The following is a 14,274-nucleotide window of genomic DNA, read 5'->3' as shown; positions in this document are numbered from 1 at the left end:
ATAATGATGACAATTGGTTAACAAGCAAGTATTTCAAATGTACCGGTATTATTAAATTGGCCATTCCTGTTTGAATACTTCACCTTAGTTATCAAGATGCCACCTTACAGAGCAGATAAAAACCATAGCTATATATACACAGGCCAAATACTTACATAACAAAGTAATGCCATAAAGTCGAATTGGCAAAACAACATAACTGTCACTTTCTGTACCACCAAATGTTGTCTCAAACAAATGCAAAGGGAATATAAATGCCTGAAATCAAAATTTAGAGAATCAAGTAAGCATAACTGATTTTGGATAAAAGCTGCATGTGATGCCTATGGCATATGTGCATCTGTTGTAAAGTTTTTATATTTATACTTATTTGTTATTTTTAACTTGCTGAAGTCTTAAAGTCTTAACAAAATGGCTATGGAGTGTGGTTGAAAAGGAATTAAAACTAAAATAAAGGATTTCAGAAGTCTAGTTTATAGAGGATTCCATATTTATTCTGGGTTTGGTTAAGAATGGTTCAATTGTACATGATATTCAGAAATAATACAGGTTAAGTAATCAATTTCCTACCAGGTTTGTATTACACAAAAATTTCAATGCTGAATTGAGGCATGATTACAATATTTATTTTTTTCAATGAAAATTTTCTATCATCATGCTGTAAAAAGGCAATATGGCACATTTGATCACACAAGAAATACCAATGTGACCTACACCTACCCATAAGGCAATCAATGTAAAGGTCAAGGCAAGGAAAAGCTGCCATATCTTTAACCCTGGAGGTAAACGCACATACAACTGGTCACTGTGACCTAAAATCTGGCTTAACTACAATAAAAAAAGAATATAGATTAGAGGACAGACTAATTAATGCTTAGGAGAAGCAGTTTTGTCTCAAATCTTGAAGTCAAACCTGGCTGAAGTGAAAAGATGATTAAAACAATGGTCAAAGGTCAAGGCAAGGAAAAGTGACCATATGTAACCAAATATGCAACTGGTCACTAAAGGAGAGAGGTCTCTCAGTTCTTCAAGCTTAAGAACGCTGCAAAATTATTTTGTAACTATATAACTGGTATATGTGACCTATATTTTGGCGTAACTCAAGAGATTAATCTAGGAAAAGGCTAGAAGGTCATTGGTAAATGCAAGTTGTTTTTTTTTAACCTTAGAGGTCACTTATCCATACATGCAAAACTTAGAAACTAGCCACTACCTCAACTGAAAATCATAGAGCATTAGACACACAGTCAAATTTACATGTATACAAAACTTAATTGAAAGTATTATCACATAATAACATAGGGAATTTTATTCAATTTTTACATGGAAATGGAATAAATCATCCAACCCTAAGCCTAAACTGTCACAGAAAGGCCAGAAAATAATGACAATAATATTTGAATAATGATGGAATACTATAGTTCACATCAATATACTTTCAATCTATGAAAATGTCTAATCCAAGGTCAGACATATCAATTTTTTTTCATTCCAGCGATAGATTTAGCGGATATTGACATCAGCTAAACAAAACAACAAGAAAAAAAATATGAAATTGTAATAGTCTTTCCGAGTGTTCTTCTATTATATTATTTCTGCAGAGATAACGTCTCAAAGACCATTTGTTAAGAGTGAAAATCCAATTCCATGTGGGAAAAAGAAGTTTAAGTGGGGGACACCATCGTCTTAAGATTCTAAATTGAAAACTGAACGTCAGAAATATAGGTCACATTCTAAACAGCACAATTTGAATGTCTAAGCAATAATGTTTGGTTATGTACCAACACTACAAAAAAAGCTAAATGGCGGCAAAGATTATTATACTTAAATCAAGTGTACCTAGACATATACCACGTAAACAGTAGTTACCCCTAAACTTAGTATATGAATTGTAACTGTACGGTCACAACATAAACATGAAGTAATTGTTTATAATCAAATCCCCCTTTAAAGTATACCTAAGCTTCTTAAATTGACCTTTTTCATATTCCCAACACTGACTTCACTTTTAAAAATTTTAGCATAGGAAAGTAAATTAACAACCCAACACACTGACTGTCCAATTTTAGCAATGGACAGCAGTAGAGTTCATATTCAAATATTTAACTTATACTGAAAATAGTTTCAAGTTTCAATGAAAAATGTTTACTTTTCTTCTTTTCCCAAATGAGACCATAAACCAAGTTGTCTTGTGTTGGTGGGTTACGTCCCTTTGAAAAACTTGCCTAAATGGCTTACATTTCGTAAATATGAAGAACGACTATTCCTCAATTGCCAATTAAAAATTTTTTTACACAAATCAGAGAATTTAACTTAAATTTTTTTTAAAAGTTTATTGATAAAAAAGACAACTAATTGACTCAGTCAGATGGTATAAACAAAGTTAATCATTTACATAAATTGAGCAGACTAATTTGGGTACAAGAAACAGGTAAGATGGGATAAAGTAGACTTATGGACCAGGTGAGCAAGACATGTCACCTACATCAATAAACTCTTTAAGGACTTCACTGCCAGTAGCAATTAAACAACTTATGATAAAGAGACCATTATCAAAACTTAATTTAACAAAAATGACGGAATTATAAGATTTCATCTTCCTGCTTCTAGGTGGGTTGCCATGACAATAAAGTACATTTCAGCGGAATATTGAAGACCGTCCAATTACATGTTACAATAACTTTTCTAGTAGCGTCTTAAGGAAGTTTACTAACATCATTACTTTTAACATCACTGTTTGTAGAATGTAAATGCATCCATACTTCCTCTTAGAATGAAAAAAGTAACAACAGAGCCAATGTAAAACATGAATTTTAATGGTTTGCAAAAAACAAGAGGCACTTGAAGAACCTGAATGGCTCACCAGGTAAACCATGCCCTATTAACTCAGTAAGTAAAGGTATCATGCTAAGTTACCATGTTTGACAAAAACATTGTTGAAAAAGAGCATATATTGTTGAATCATAAGTCCAACCTAAGGCACTGTAAAATGATGGAAATGCCTTCAAAGTATTTTAGAACCTGTGGAAAAAATTTGGGCACAGGTCACCCTATGCCCTGTTATTCCACCAGGTCCAAGGGGGCATCTGCCCAGTATCCATCTGCTGAAAAAGAACATAAAATGAAGTTGACCCATTGCTTGACAACATTTTCATCATCACCATTCAACTCAGGAGACCATGTCTACTATGTAAGCCAAACATTGTTGAAATCAAAGCAGGTATAAAAATTGGCAGGAAAATGGCCACCCGGAACAAACTTTCATCATCACTATTTAACTTAGATCACAATGTTTTCTGAATTAACAAAAAAAATCATTGGAATCTGAGTAACTGGTGAAAATGGTCCCAAATGGCAGCCAAAATTATCCAATAAAAGAACAGTGTTCCAATGTCTCCCGCGAAAAAAAAAAAGTGGGGAAAACTTTAAATTCACTGAAATTTTCTATGTCCAAGGGCCATAACTTCCGTAAAATTCATTCAACCATATCCAAAGTCAAACTTAATCTGTAACTTCTTATAGTAAGACTACATACAAAATCTAAAAATCAATTGGTGAAAGCATTATAAAAAAAAGTGTGGAAAACTGTAAATTCACAGAAATTTTCTATGTCCAGGGGCCGTAACTTCTGTAAAAATCGTTCAACCGTAACCAAAGTCGAACTTAATCTGTAACTTTTCATAAAAAAGGCCACATTTAAAAACAAACTCATTGGGTAAAAGCATAACAAAAAAAAGTGCGGAAAATGCAAACAGACACGTCGCAGGAGAAAAAAAGTGCGAAAAAGTGTAAATTTACTGAAATTTTCTAAGTCCAAGGGCCATAACTTCCGTAAAAGGCCACATTTCAAAAACAAAATTATTTGGTAAAAGCATAACCAAAAAAAGTGCGGACAGACGGCATTTCCATGTCCCCTCGCGATGGGTTGTGGTGGACAAGAAGGGCAATAACTCAAACAAGGTCAAAGATTTTCACCTAAATTTGACCACAGATAGATATCATCATGCTGAACACTTTCACCTTTTCAGAATTTGGTTAAACTTAACAGTTTTGGAAATAAATGAGAAAAACTGCGGTCTGACCCCTATGTACTTTTTTTAGTAACAGCTGCCGTTCATTCTCATGGATAAAAACAGCCATTTTGTGCAGGATATCCTTCGAAACATTCATATCAACTTTCAATGAATTCTGTACTGAAGTTTCTGACAAGATTTTTGAAAGTGAAAACATCAAAGAAAGTCCAAAAAGGGTAATAATTCCTACATGGGTCAAAAGATTTTCACCAACATTTGACAACAGATAGATCTCATCATGAACATTTTTACCCTTGTCAGAATTTGGTTAAACCTAATGATTTTGGAAATATATGAGAAAAACTGCTGTCTGACCCACATGTTCTATTTTTAGGAATGGTTTTTCAGGGGATAAAAAATCCATATTGTTATTTTGTGAAGTATACCCTAAGAAACATTCAAGCTAAGTTTCATCCAAATTCATTCAGTAGTTTCAGAGAAGAAGTTTGAATAATTGTTAACAACGACAAAGGATGCCAAGTGATGGCAATAGCCCACATGACCTACGGCCAGGTGAGCTAAAAATAGCAAAGACTGCCCTGGGGCTGATAGAGTGTACTTATAGCTGTTTACTTAGTCTAAAGGTTTCTCATTGTGTTATAGGTCCACACCGTTAGTCAGATAATTAAGGAATTTATTGAGACAGAGATAGCAGGCAATAACATACTCAATTTAAATCTGATTGAGTTCAGCAAACAGGAAGTTTGTGTCTGGCATATTTCAAATAAAGAGACAGTTCATAATGATACATCAGATCAAATACCAATTAAAAATGCATATAAAGGATGAATAAATCATTCTTTTGAAGAATTCCCAACAAATACCAAAATTAAAAATCTAAATACATTGTAGGAATCTGGAAGATTATAACTTCAAGGATTGTTTGATCTATGATCAAATTGATTGAATAATATAATAGAAGAACACTCGGAATCTAACCATACTCAAGTTATTATGGATAAATGACAGCGTCACACCAATATTTGATCAATTGAAGATGATACAATTACTACTATTTACGTAAAATTTCAACTGACCTTTGACCTGTGAACATCTCCATCATCAGTTTCACCAACCCCTAATAGTTTTCTTGTCTTCAATCGACTGTGCAGGTCTCCACTGCTGTGTTTTCTGTAAAAATAAATAATTTATTCAGGTGTTACATTTAAAATATACTGTTTTCTAGACATGTGAGGTACTTCATAGTATGTTTTGTTTTGTGTCTCTTACTGTGACAATTCTTTAATTCATGGATACCAATTTGTGTGGATCAGGGAAGAAATACAAGTTCATGGATTCTTTTTCTTTGAAATTTTCAGTATACACATCAATGGGAATCTACTTTTCGTTGGGAACCTAATTTCATGGTTTTACCTATCCACTAAAACCACAAAAAATGGTACCCCACAAATAATAGTACTTTTACAGTATTCAAATAATTCACATGAAGTAAATTCCATGGCAAATCTAATTAAACTTCATTTCAGGATTTATTTTTTTTTCTTCAAATAAATCTAAATCAGTGAGTACTGATTGTTCTGTATTTTGTAGTTGATCAGTTAAGGAAAAGGAAAATTAGAAATTTCAATGAACTCATTTATCCCTCATTTTACAAAACGGACAGAAGATTTGATCACTCAATGGTATCAATTTATAGATCTATCACCAATCAGTCATCAATTGATCACCAATTAGCAACCACTGCATCACCAAGCTAATTAATAAGTTGATTCAGAAGCTGCATTCAGAGAAGAAGACCATTTCATTTGATTATCTTAAGAGCAAGAGTTCTCATGCTTTCAAATTAAGCATTGTTACAAAACATGAACAATAACCTTAAATACAGAAGACATACTGAACACAGTAATCAGGTATCAAGTACAGGAAGCCTAAAAGTGATCACAATAAATTTGTCTATGGTTATACAAATGTTACTACCTCATGACATGAAATTTGGGGATTTTCTTTATTTATAGCCACTATTTATAGTAATTTGGGTGGCAAGTTTCTGAGAGAGAAGCAGTAGCTACTAGCTAGTACAATCAACATTATTATTTCACTGAAATTGCATGTCTCACATAATTTAATAGAATTACATAACTTAGAGGGATGACCTGTCCATAAAGTAAGGGAAATACATGTACCAGTAATCCAAAACTGCCAGATGATATTTCCTGGATAATTTGTTCTATGGCAATTCCTGTCATTTCCTGTACAGAGCAGGGCTCTTTCAAAAAACAATTCAATGCTTTTCCTGTTTACCCAGGAAGTACATGTAATTCAATTTCCTCAGATAACTGCCAGTAGACATTTCCAGGATAATCAGTTTTACAACTGTTCCTGTTATTTCCTGTCTTCTAACAGGAAACATTTTTAAATTTCTTTGTTTTTCATTGTTTTTTCAGGAAATGGGCTCAGAGAAAACAAATCAAAAGAGACACTCTAACTACAATATGTAAGCCAAAGATTTTTATGGATCATTCTAAATTTTACTGATCATCATTATGATAATTTTTTTAATTTTCATGTGTTTTTGACACATTGTTGGACTAAATGATTATTACGGCTTATCACCTTCCAAACAATCTTTAAGCATGTTTATTAATGTGTATACTCCATTTAAGTCAATCAAAATACACAACAGAAAACCTTGTAAGCAATTTATATATCAAATACCAAAATTACAAAGTTACATACATAAGAAAAACATACCCAAAGAGCAAAATCCAAACTTGATTCATTCTTAAATCACACTCAAAATGAATTGAAATTTTTACTCCTTACAGAAAAATGTCTTTTTTTTGGTAAACACTTTTCTGAAATCTCATTAAATCTAAATGAATTGGTGGAAAAATAAGAAATCAATGGATGAAATGTGAAACCTGTAAATAGGAAAGAGAATTTGTAATGTTAAAATAACAAATTTGTTTCCTGGTAAGACAATCAACCATCCCAGTAATTTTGTTTCTGAAACTGTTAACTCATCAGCCATTCAACTTTACAGTGCTAAATGTGTAACCTTCATTCAAGAAGAGATTTTTCTAGACCAATTTGGCAAGGGGGTTGCACAAAACCTTCATCTTCTGGCATGATGTTGCCAGGCAAACGTCTTGAATTTTGCAATATGCCTCCAGCTGGCCAAACTCAACTTTTAATTTTAAGCTGCCAGTAAATATTTCCTGGATGATGCTTTATAATTATTTCTAAACAAATCAGCATTTTGACATCCAACTCCTATAGTGTTGGCATCCATTTATGACACTTGTACAACATTACACTTGGGTGAATGCTATTTATTGCAGGTTTAAGAAAACAAATTGCCCACATATCAAGGAGGGGTGCCCCCAGTGTAAACCTAAAACTAATCAAATTGGTATGCTTTCACAAATTCCTGTGAAAAACTATATAAGGCATCGCTTAAGGAGGTAGATCTAGGGTAAGGGACACAACTCTTACAAATCATTGGACCGTTTGTATTTAGCATTTTATATCAATCGCATCTCAGCATCAAAGTAACTTGGACTGATTTCATTCTGTTTCAAATGGAAACTTGATAGGCTTTGGTGAAATTAAATATGATACAAACATATCAATGATTTCAACAGTTATGTCCCTTACCATAAGTCTACCTCCATAAATCGAGGATGCAGATATTTTTTTCACTGGTCATTCAGGTGGGATTTTTTCTACTTTGACTGTCTGACTAAAAAATGTATTGCTCATCCAACATAACAGAAAACCAATTGGATCAGTCAGCAGATATCAACCATCAATCCCACATTGGCCTAGCATGAAGTTGCACATGTTGTCCTGCTAATAATACCCTTACTTGTACAGGAAGTTGATATCTGACAGCACCCTAGATTGCTTACAATGTATGTCCCATCTATATAAAGCAACAAGCTTAATTTGAAATTTATCCATCTATTGGGACCCATGATTTTCTCTATCAATCCTTGTAATGAAAAATAGCAAGGTCCAATAAAAAATAAGTTGATATTGGACAGCACCCAAAATCTTTTACAGTAGATATGTCCCATCTATATAAAGCAATATACCAAATTTGAAACAAATCTATCTATTGGGAGCGGAGATAATTGCAAAATATTTGGATGGACAGACAAGGTGATTCAAATATACCCCCACTCTACTACCACTCAATGAGTGGGGTATAATTATAATCAGTCATTTACACCTAAAAATACATGTATCAAGACCATACAGCATTATACAGTAGGTGACTCCTAGTGGGATAAATATTACTGTGGAGGTAATCTCATTGTAGGGTTCTTCATAATTTTACAATAGGAAGAATGTAAGTTTCTAAAAGACATTATTACACTTGTGTAAGCCATTGTAAGTAATAATATATTCCCAATGCTTTCATACTGAACTCTCCTTCAACTACAAGATGAATTATGTCACAATGTAAAATTACAATGTTCCTCTGACTGTCAAAATGCCATTGGGAGCATAATATTAAGTGTGAATTAGAATATTGTTAATACTGTCTTACTTCCAAGGAATGGATGACTTACAATCTATTTAGGTCCAATCAATTATTAGCATGGTTAGGCCACCATGTTAGACCTAAATGGCAGACAAGGACATTAAAAAAAAACAGTCATAGTAGTGAAATCACAACTATTTAAATTCAATGACACTATTGCATCTCCAGATGGAATAAAAATAAAGCAAAAAACAAAAACGAAACCTGCTAGGCTGTTAAAGGCTGTACTTAACTTCCATAAATTTAATTAGATCTCATCAAATACCAGTAGTATTCTTAACTGATTAGTACATGTAGCTATCCAATTTTCTTTCTTTTAATTAAATAAACATGTCTTTTCGTAGATTAATGCATGGTTAAATACAGATTACAGCTGTTCTAAAGCACATGATAAACCATACCCTGTTTTTGTATTTTAGTCCCAATTAGCTCAGATAGAAATGTTAAAACAATGCTGTTAATTGAAATTAAGAAAAGCTTCCATATATGAAGAAAAATATTGTACCAAAAATTTATCAAAGTTTCTCTCTAAACATTTTATTTATTGCATGATGGGTGGACAGAAAGACAGCTGTGTACAAAAAAAAAACCAAACAAACATCTTTTAGTCAAAAGATGGTAGTACACGTATACAATAAAAAAAATCATCTATACCTGAGCAGTAAATTCCAAACCTGGTCCATTTCTAAAGATTTCTCATAATAAACCTTGTTATATGATGCCACAGTAATTATACCACACCAATACGATTAAGAACAAAGCTTATGGTGCATTCAAAGATTCAGCAGATTTATACAAAATCAATAAAATTCATCAAAATGGTATTATTTTGGACAAATCCTACTGTCCACGGAAACGAGAATCCACTTGTTACTCTATGGGGTTGGATTATTTGATTACATCAAGTTGCAATACATAGGATGCTGATTTATCATTTATAAGTAAATAATTGGATGAAATTGACAGCTGAATCTACTAATATAGAACATATTATTATTATTTGTGATGTTTTGTAGGCCATGTATGGAGAAGAAAAGAGGGTTTCATGCTGGTATTGCTATGGGCTTCCCTTTTTTTAATATATGCTGGTACTGCTACGGGCTTCCCTCTTTTAATATACTCTTTTCAGCTTTCAGTGTTTCATACAATTCAGAGAACCAAAAATGAACAATATACAGCCATAAAGATATTAAATCCAAAACATTCTAAGAATAACTCCTAAGCATTGCTCTTTTTATGTCAAAGATAAAGACATACTTAATGTATACATAACAAGAATGGATATGGTGAATATGTCAAGGAGACAACAACCCCAACAGGATGATAAATGTCAGTTCAAGGCCACCCATAGGTCATAAATTTATGATGAGGGAACCCTCACACCACATGGCTGCTCTGCGAGTGAGTGAGTGAGACTGCAGCTGACCCCAAAACAACATTATAAACAGGTACAGTGAAAGAGTTACCCCATATACTGTGAAAGAACCTTAATTCTAATTTAATTTTAATTTAATTTTTGTGGATTAGGTAAGAAATACAAGTTCATGGATTCTTGAATATGTGGTTTTGAGGTTTTCAGTATACATGTCAATTGCAACACCCTTTTCGTTGTAGGAACCAAATTTCATGGTTTGGCCTCCCCACGAAAACCAAAAAAATTGGTACCCCACAAACAATAGAACTTTAACAGTATACTCCAACTATATGTTCATTGTTACTACATCATTAGAAATAATTCACAAGAAATTTTCTACAAAAATCTATACAAAGCAAACATGGAACTCATATGTTTTTCTGTTAATTTTCATTTTTCAAGATTTTTTAGGTGAAAATTTCAAATGAAATTCACCCAAAGGCTTTTTTTTACATGAATTTGAATAGAACTCTGTCACAAAACTTACTTTCTCTATTCATTAGAAAACATAAAACAGATGCATGACAAACTTACAGACAGAAAAATGCCCACATCAAAGCATACAATTTAATTGGTTGGAAATAATAAACATTTATCCATACATACAAAATTAGAAACAACTTAAAATTCATACCTATAGGTATAAATATAGTAAATATTCATGATGTCACATGGACTGCCCTTTTGGGGACAACAATCTATCATGAAGTGAAGACCAGGGACATGATATTGAAGAATATTTTTGCAATTTAATATGATTTGAAAGATATTTCATTTTTGCATTTAAGAATATGCCAGTTCTTTCTTTTGCTTTTCAGATTCTTTTTCACAGCCCTTTAAAAAGTGGTGGGGGTTAGGGTCAAAATTTAGCACATTTTCACATTGTATGTAAACAAGCTATGGGAATAGCCAAAAAACACAACATGAAACCTATGTTTTGAAAGTTGCAAAAGATAACTTGGCTTATGAACCTTAAAGAGTGGTACATAAAACTGGTTGATTTCTAAAGGTTTATTCACAAAGAACTGAACTTAAAACATGGGTTTGCATTGGAAGCAATGGGAGTTATTTTACTGAATTTATTGATATAACTAAAAGGTTAAAATGAAGAAGCAAATAAAACTATTTTACAGAATTGTTGGATCTAAAAAACATGATCCTTCCTTAACATAAAAAAAATTAAAGAAACTTTTTACCTGATTAAGTTAAAAACTTTCTCCATTAGGAATAATAACCAGTAAATGCTGAATAATATACACAAATTTCAGATAAAATTTACATTAAGTCTTAATAAAAGCCTTCACACAAAGGGATCTGACAAAACTGTATTTCAAATGAAAGAGGATTATAAAAAATGACAACCTTTATTAATTCATCAGAAATCTTCATTTCCTTATAAAGTATAATACAATTATTATATTTATATAGGAGTTGTGGGAGTCATTTAAGGGGATTATCACTTTATGAATCAAAATAGAGAGAACTTGGCAGCCTGTAAAACTGCTTTGTCATTAAGCACCAAGTTGGGAATCATTTAGCCTGATAGAAGTCAAAGACTTTGAATTCTCTTTACTTTTCTAAGTTCTTGTGTACTACAAATTAAGTAGTAGTCTTTGTAAGAATCATGCAAATTCTGTAATATGTGATATACCCAAAGGCTACATATTTTTATTTTGTTATTAAGTTGCTTTACAGGTCTATATGCTGAAATACATAATTATTCATTCCAATATGTCTGCTCTTAGTAGATAATCCACATTGAAAATCAAACAGATTCTGTAGTATTTTCATGTTATTTACAGAGTTATATCCCTTACTTTTGTATTCTACAGTACATTCTATAATATTTTTTATCTTCAAAAAACAAGGGTGACATGATCAGCAACATGTTTCCTTCTGTTTACTATAAAATTTAAACAAAATATCAAAAAACAAAACTATGTAGGCTTTCCAATCATAAATCACATTTTGCATGATTCTTATCTGGAGTGCTACTTAATTTTTTAAGGAGTTCAACATCTAAACAAATGTATAATGAAACTAGTCTATATCAACCCCTGTTGGACTGTAGACTATGTCTGATATAAAGAGTGTTCTGGTTACTCACATTCAAAATACATTTTAAGTAGCACTCTACATAAGAACCATGCAAATTTGAAAAATTTAGGCATATGCTATGTGGTGCAGCAAAGAGAAAGTAATTTGCAGAATTCATTTTGGTGGTATGATACTGTGAAGACAGCTAAAAATCACCAAATGTAGCACCCTGTGAAATTAGGCAAAAAAAAACATGTCTGTTTCCTGCTATTCTACCTACCCTAGCTTTTTGTACCCTAAACATTTTACATCAAACATAGTTGAAGTCTAGATTGTTTCCTTATGAAGACAATGTTAAATGTTTTTGAAAAATAAAATAATTTTCATACCTACCTACCCTATTTTTATCTTGCTCAGGTAGCAGGAAATAAGACCATTATTTTTTTCATGGCCTTACCTGCTTTATGGTATTTTCAATCTCAATTTCAAAACTTCCATTCTACTGAACTATTATCCCTAATTTTTATTTGCAAAAAGAAGTACACATATAATCATTCAAGTTTCGTCACTCTCTCCCCAACTTTTTTTCATAACTCTATTATTCTTTGCTTAAATTCATTTTGCCAGACATTTTTGTTACAATGTGCTCTTCAAAAAGCATATGAAAAAAGTAATGTTTCATCAGGTTTATTTTGTACAATAAATGCATGAAGTTACTGTTGCAGGTTTCATCATTTTTTACCAAATTAAGGGTTTATTTTTACACCTTCTAGATCTATTAGTGTCTCATATGGATGGTCTTCATTTTCTTTTTACCAAAATATCAGTTTTATTTGTGAGCTATGAAGAAACTCTGACTTTCAAACTTTCTTATTGCAAGTTAGTGCAAATCACCTGCAGTTTTTTCAATTTGCAATAATATTATTTTTATATTCCACTTTCAGTGGATTCTGTCTTATAAATTATTCAAGAAAATTACATTTTTGCAGTTTTGAAAGAAGGATAAGTGCTTCAAAGTTTAAACTAATTATGTCGACACAACACAAATGCCCCTGCCTACAGTACAATTTTTCTGTGATCAAGGGACATCACTCCATCAATAATCAAAACAACAGAACTAATACAAACCTGCACAAACATCAGTTCAATATATATCAAGGCACTTAGAAACAAAATTGTCTGGAAAACAAAAATGACCAGATATTTTTTGTCAAAATTCAAGGGGTATTACTCCATTCTTCTAATTTCAAGGGGCATTACTCCATTCTCCTAAGTTCAAGGGGTATAACTCTATTCTTCTAATTCCAAAGGGCATTACTCTATCTCAACAAACAGGAACAAAACCTGATTTGTACTTCACCAAAATACACCTGCATATATAAAATCAATTCAATACCTCAAGACATTTAGAAAAAAAGTTTGGCAAACCGGTTGTCACACAAAAACAGAATGATGGCCAAGGTTAAAACCATATGCCCAGATCACTTTCTGGAGGGCATAAAAATTACTTTGGCGGTTATTGTTTTACATGCTTATTTTTCAGTTACAAAATCTACAAGTTAACATTATACTAGTGGGGAGCTATAATAACTCTGATCTTTAAATATGACTTCTTTACAGTATATAACCCGACCATCAACTGAATAAAATATTGAATAATCTTTACAGATTATATAAAATCCTACCATAATTGTCTCTTTAAAGTACATAAGAAAAGTAGATTCAATTCTCACAATTATGTGGGTCAGAGTAACTTCCATCAAGCCAATCTAATCTTCTTTGGGAGTGAAGAATTTGTTCATTAGGAGCAGGTGGAATGTCCACAGGTGCAAAAGGTATATAAAATGATAATTACAGAATCACTGATTTGTACCCCAATTTGCTTGCACAACAGGCTTGATAGCAAGCACAATAGTCTGATTTTTTTCAGTGGCAGATCCAGCGGGGCAGGAGGTCCACCCCCTTCTAAAATTGCTATTTTTAAAAATTGTTGAAAAAATTGTTAAAGATACCTTAGAATGCAGGATTAGGGGGCATCCTCACCAGTGACCCTGTCAAGAAATTTTTTGAGCCCCCCCTTACATAAAACTCTGGATCTGCCACTGTTTTTCCATTCCAACTGGACAGTTTTAAATACTTTTATCTCATGAAATATACATCAACTTTTGACCATCTTAGTATCACTTGACATAAAATAGTCATTTTGAAAAATCTAAAAAAAAAAATGAAATAAAAAAGTA

General features: G+C 32.3%; 1 protein-coding gene across 18 annotated transcripts in view; it reads right to left on the bottom strand.

Moving 5' to 3' along the window:
* LOC148610091 (tumor protein p53-inducible protein 11-like) overlaps window positions 1-14,274 on the bottom strand; it is a 213,150-nt gene that overhangs the window by 9,633 nt on the left and 189,243 nt on the right. For 17 of the 18 annotated variants that reach the window (XM_088542152.1, XM_088542153.1, XM_088542147.1 and 14 more), the window contains 3 exons: window positions 5,111-5,204; window positions 721-828; window positions 156-258 (listed from right to left, as the gene is read on the bottom strand). In XM_088542152.1, coding sequence (XP_088398278.1) covers window positions 156-258; window positions 721-828; window positions 5,111-5,204 — 305 coding nt within the window. Of the gene's footprint in view, window positions 1-155; window positions 259-720; window positions 829-5,110; window positions 5,205-9,237; window positions 9,282-14,274 lie in introns of those variants that run through there. The other variant, XM_088542158.1, reaches the window with a different exon arrangement.

The sequence above is a fragment of the Perna viridis genome, chromosome 8 (assembly GCF_037379345.1).
Source record: "Perna viridis isolate PV_CMFRI_1.1 ecotype Kerala chromosome 8, ASM3737934v1, whole genome shotgun sequence".
Lineage (NCBI taxonomy): Eukaryota > Metazoa > Mollusca > Bivalvia > Mytilida > Mytilidae > Perna > Perna viridis.
Note: the sequence above shows the minus strand (reverse complement) of the source record. Positions and strands in the feature narration are given on the sequence as shown.